The sequence below is a fragment of the Rhagoletis zephyria genome, unplaced genomic scaffold (assembly GCF_001687245.7).
Source record: "Rhagoletis zephyria isolate East Lansing unplaced genomic scaffold, Rhagoletis_zephyria_1.1 Rzeph_scaffold_03002, whole genome shotgun sequence".
In the NCBI taxonomy this organism is placed as follows: Eukaryota; Metazoa; Arthropoda; class Insecta; order Diptera; family Tephritidae; genus Rhagoletis; species Rhagoletis zephyria.
In genome coordinates this window covers 2,236-8,170 of record NW_016160086.1, presented here as the reverse complement: position 1 = coordinate 8,170, position 5,935 = coordinate 2,236, and the positions used below count along the sequence as shown (strand labels likewise).

General features: G+C 34.6%; 1 protein-coding gene across 1 annotated transcript; it reads right to left on the bottom strand.

Annotated features, from left to right (window-relative positions):
- Nucleotides 1–315: 315 nt before the first annotated feature.
- Nucleotides 316–2,327, bottom strand: LOC108368185 (zinc finger BED domain-containing protein 4-like; the record flags this gene model as incomplete). The annotated part of the gene is made up of 3 exons (XM_017622972.1): nt 316–326; nt 550–1,191; nt 1,255–2,327. Coding segments are annotated over 3 exons (1,726 nt in total), but the record flags the coding sequence as incomplete, so codon positions are not given.
- Between the last annotated feature and the right edge of the window lie 3,608 nt (nt 2,328–5,935).

The window sequence follows — 5,935 nt, the reverse complement described above, 5'->3', positions numbered from 1 at the left end:
ACACCAAAAGTAAAGCGGTCACAGGATGCGAAAACGGCCCTGTTAGAGGGGAATTTGAAGGCAACGGCAGAACATTAGGGATGCAAACATCGTGAAATGAAACATCGATGGTTCGATGTATCGATGTTTCTTCAAAAAACATCGAAATCAAAAACATCGGCTTTCAAAACATCGATGTGTCGAAGCATCGATGTTTTTCCAACTTTTTTTTACGACTTCTCATAGTTAGAATAAAAGGTTAGTTCCAGACTTATAAACAAAGCCAATGAAGTAGTTAGTACTTCTTTAGTTGGATACATTTTGTAAGATGCCTATTTACATTTTTCCTTCATAAATAATAGAAATATATACGATTATTATGGAACACAAAAAGTTATTTATTTAGAATGGAATTTAAAAACAACAACTTGGAAAGTCGTTTCCCTGTCAAACGGTTCCGTTGCTAGGTGATAGTTGCTCCCGCTTTTGAAAATAGTCGTTCACTCGGGACTGAAGTAGCCACAATGGGTAAATATTTAGAGGCTTGTTTATATAACCCCGGAAACACACTTTTCATGTCATCCCACATTTCAATTGGATTTTGGTTAATAGGAGCAACAGCTGATCCTAGGTACATTTGCACTTCAACTTCCGTTGTTGTGATTGTAGATAAATTGGACTGTTTAGATTTTATATTCTGGTGAGCCAAATGTTTATGATGTATCCAAATATCAAAAGATTGCTCTTCTTTTTCATACTCATTTGAAGATTCAGACGTACCAGCGTCATTCTTTCCATCTCGTATAGAACTGTTAAAATAAAAAACTGTTTTGCTTTTAGCCAGAGGATCTTTAAAATGCAATAATTTGAATCTCGGATCTAACGTAGTTGCCAACGCCAGAATCGAATTAAGTTCAAGTTTATCAAATCGTTTGTTCATATTCTTTCGCAGTTCATTTTTTAGCTCCACTACGATGGCATCTCGGGGCGAAATTGTTATCAGAGCTTCACTTATAGAACTTACCAGCGGTATCACTTTGCTAACGGTAACATAGGTATCCGCAGAAATCTCCCTAGTAACAATTTCAAACGACTTTAATAACTCAATCACCTCCTTGATATTGTTCAGATCAGAGCCAGTTACCATAGAGGGTGCTTCTGGGCGAGTGAGCAGTACTTCACTTAAAATAGATGCTAACTGGACAAACCGCTCTAGCATAAAAAAACATGAGTTCCATCGCGTTCTTACGTCGAGAATCATTTTCCTTGTATTACCTTCAGAAGCCCCGGCATCTATTTGTTTCTTTCGCAATTCATCACTGGCGTTACCGCTTCTTTTAATAAACTTAACAATGTCCCGCACCTTACTGATCAAAGCTGACACTTCCGTTGACTTATCTATTGCCTGAGTGACAACCAAATTAAGCGTGTGTGCGAAGCAGGGAATTATTTTTTTGTCACCAAACAAGTTTCTATTCAATTTCATCATAGTGCTGTCGTTATCTGTTACGCAAGCAGAAACTTTATCTGTGGATACGTTCCACTCGATAAAAAGCCGAGACAAATGTTCTCCTAAAGAAGCAGCGGTGTGACTTTCGTGTAGTTCAAGTACGCCTAATGTTCCACTTAACAGACGTAAATTATCCAGTAAATAGATTGTTACCCCAAGGAACGACTGATTTTTCATTGTCTCTGTCCATACGTCATACGTTAGACAGTAACTTTCGCATTTACGAATGTGCTCTTTGAAAATGCATGATAACGCTTCGTATTTTTCATCCACGCGCAATTTTATTGTCTCCCTGCTTGGGACTTTATAGAGCGGAACCACTTCTTTCATTAGCTGTAGAAAACCATTTCCTTCTACCGTGGAAAATGGTTTGTTGTCCATTATAATGAACTTGACGATTGCTTCAGTGATTTTCCTTGACCTAGTACCGTCTTGAGAAGAAATGCTCTTAACTTGCTCGAAGAAGTCTTTGACATTTGGTTGGATCAGTGCTGCCGTAGGCAACTGAGATTTCGGTTTACTGCCTGATACTGACGGAGTACATGTCGTAGGCTGAGATTCAATGATAATACATGCTGTCTCCTCATTTGTACTCTCAGATACCTCACTAAGAAGTGGCGAAGGTGTTGGCGCAATGCTAATAATTTCAGAAATTTTTTGTGGTTTCGGTTGCGTGTGTGGAATAGCTTCAGAGGAGCATTCTGCTTTATCACTTGATTGTGTTTCTAGTAATATCTGTTTGTGAACTTTCTCAATGTGGCAGCGAAGATTCGAGGTGTTACCTGATGTTTTCAGATTCTTGTTGCAGAGTTTACATGTGGCGGAAGCATCTGAATTTCTGTTAAAAAAAACTCCAGACCTTACTTTTCAATTTTAAAGGTGGCATTTTGAAAACCTGAAAAATATGTATGTAAAAATCTAACGCAGTTATTTACATGCATACACGGTTAAAAATTTCGGTTTTAATTTTAAACTTTTTGGACTACATATATGACCAAACTAAATTCAGTTTCAAATACAAACCTTCCAAGTTTATAAAAAAGAGAGCACATATGTTGGGTTTAGAATTTAAACAATTCGGTTTAAATGTTAAACCCAAACATTTTCATAATTAAAAAAAAAAAAAAACAATCTTAAATTTCATGCTCCGTCTGGTTGGGATTGAACCCGGACAGCCTTGGTAGCAACCAATTGTATCAAGCATCTTTGCACACTCAGCTACAGCCACGCATGTAAATATGCTTTCATATGTTGGGTTTGAATCAACACCACAATTCGCTGTGCAAGCATATTCTATTTCGGTTTAGATTTTAAACCAAAGTTTCTATATTTGAAACCTAGGAACTAGAATTAAAACATTTTGGTTTGATTTTTAAACCACGGACTTTTTGGGCTAAAATTTAAACCAGAATATATTAAAAATTGCGTAAAACTATTGACTGGTTTAAAGAGTAGACTATAAAAGTTTAAAAAAGGCAGTAGTCCCAGCGCGGTTTAAAAATTAAACCCAAATTTTTGACCGTGCATATAGTTCGTTCTATTTTCAAAAGTGAGGTATCAAATGATCTTGTAGATGTGCTTGGTCTGTAGATGTGCAATAAAGTTTTATTTTTTTGGAACGGGTTGCCACTTGTTACAAATTTTTAAAAAATTATTTAATAAGTTAAATGAACTAGATATGACAATATGGGTATCACTTCAAATGGTTTTGAAAATGCTTAACTTTTAAATGACACGTAGAAGAGTTGTCACATGTTTAAAAAATCAAATTCACTTTAATTAACGAAATAAGTTAACTGAAATATGTATATCAATATGGGTATCAGACAAAAGAAAAAATTAGACATATTAAGCATGAAATATATGCAGAGTAAGAACATTCCTTAGTCAAGTGAAGAGTACAGTAATTTAAAAAGAATGTAATCAGAACAAATAACTGATTGGCAATGTATGTATTTGTAATAAAATAACAAATACGATGTCGTAAACCTTTGGTTGGACACAATAATTATTTTATTTTAACTAAATTTGACGTTACAAACAGGTGGCATCGTAATATTTGCAAGCTAAAACCTTCTTAACCTCTTTCGTCTGACTCCCATATGGTGGTCCAATGGAATTTGATGTCTTCAACAAATTGCAAACCTTTCCACACAGTTAAGAAATAAACCCTTTTCATACAAATTTCGATTGATACCCCTCTCTTAATAATTCGTTTAACTTATTAAAAAAATAAGAATTCGATTTTTTAACAGGTGGCAACTATTTAAAAAAAAATAAATTTTCAGGTCAAGCTTTGTAATCTGACACTTCATTTTTGAAAATAGAACGAATCGTGCAGATCTGACGTCACTGACTAAAAATAAAAATGCATTAGCAAAAAACGCATTACGCAAAACGCATTGATAAAAAAAACGGGTTTTTCTGGAGTACCGCAGGAACAGCCTGTGTTTAATATTATTCCAAAGTGTTTAATCCTGCAGCTACTATCTACTATCTATATGGAAATAAAAAACGTCAAACCGATACTTTATTTCAAAAAATGAATTTTTGACATTTATTTCGGTGAAGAGCTTACACATGGCTATACTTTTATTGGTTCCTGGCGGCCTATAATTAGTTTTATAGGGAAATTTCTATTTATTTTATTTAGTGGATAAATTACCTTTCCAGAAATACCAAACACTTTGACATTGCAGACAAAGAATTTTTAGATATTTGCCCACTTAGGCGGCACTGTGCGTCGACGCACCTCAATTTACCTTAATTTTATAACAGCACTAGTAAGCCCGGGCACACGTTACACACCGATCCATAGGCAGGCTACATGCATCGTAGATATTATGGGTCTTCACACCGAAGCTTGGTACTCGGTAACTCGGTGATCGGTAATCTTTTCCCATGTATTTTGTTTCTGTAACACTATTTTACACAAACAAAATACATTAACACTATTTTACACAAACAAAATACATTAGAAAAAATTTACGGACACCGAGTTACCGAATACCGAGCTCGGTGTGAAGACCCATATTGTTTTTTACGTTTCATTTGATATCGAAATATACAAAAGATTGTTATTAGTGTTCAATACGTTTGAAAAAAAAACGATCTCTGGTTACGGTTCAAACATCAATCAGGGGAATGGATAACATTGGATGGTATCCAAATGGCAAATTTTTTGTTGCTGCTGATGTGCGCATGTTTATGGATATGTTTAAATACATAGTACATTATTTTGTTGCTATCCTACCTATTTCTCCCCAACATAAACCTTAGACTGCATCACCAAAAAAAGTTGAGGTTTTTCCACCGGGACTACAAAATTTATTATTTTTTAAGACGTCCACCACAATATTTTGGAAAAATATTAAGATTTAAGCGAGCTGGACCGATTTGAAAATACCTCCAAAAATTGAGTTTTTTATGAATAAAAATAGTTTCTTAAAGAACTTTTTGAAAAAATCCCCTCAGATGACAAAACAGATCAGGCTTAAAAAATCTGCAAAAATATCTAAAAATTGTCTTAAAATATATAGATTTTATAATTCCAATGGAAAAACAGTACCGATTTTTTTTTTTTGTATGGGGAGTGATGCAGTCTAATAAACATACATATGAAACGTAGCCGGGAATAACATTGGAAAACTCCTGCTTCGGATATGGGCAGTCTGTAGTTAGCGTTAACGAAAATAGTGGCACGGGACTTTTAATAACGTTGCGAGGAGCATAGACAAAATGTCATTGAAAAAAAAAAACCTTTTCTAGAGTTCAAGCAAACGTCAAGCTGTGAGGTTGTACTCTATTGTTCTCTGATTTTGGCTTTATACTTACTAAGTTCATTGTGCTAATTCTGAGTTAAAGTATGATAAAAAGTGCTTATGAGCATCATAGTGTGAAATAATTGAAGCTAAGTGAAAGTTATTGTGTTTATATTAAAGTAAATTTAATTAAATTTCAGTAGCATACATTCTAATTTTGACGAGTCATTTGTTGCTATCATTGTTGTATCCTTTGTAGTTAACTGAATTCATTTTGTTTTTGCACATTTGTTCTACCCTTTTTGTTTACTTCTTTTAGTAATTCTTGTCACAGCTGTTTGCTTTGCGTTTATAAAGTGTCATAATTACAGTGATACTCAAACTGTTCGCTACATTTATTTAAAGCTATTTACATCAGCTCCTTAATTGTTATAATTTATTTTGTTTTTCTTTTGTTAACGAGTGTATTACATAAATCTTTCAATATGAAGTGCGATCTTGATACTTGCCAAATTAAAAGCGATTCTGAACGCTACTTATCGTGCTGGCTGTGTGATGGTATTTACCATCTGAAATGTGCTGGTTTGACGGGAAGAATTCTGGACGCTATTAATGATGGCAAGGGCCTTCGCTGGTCTTGCGTAAAGTGCAGGTCAACCGAAGTTGATCTTTTCAAGCTATTTAG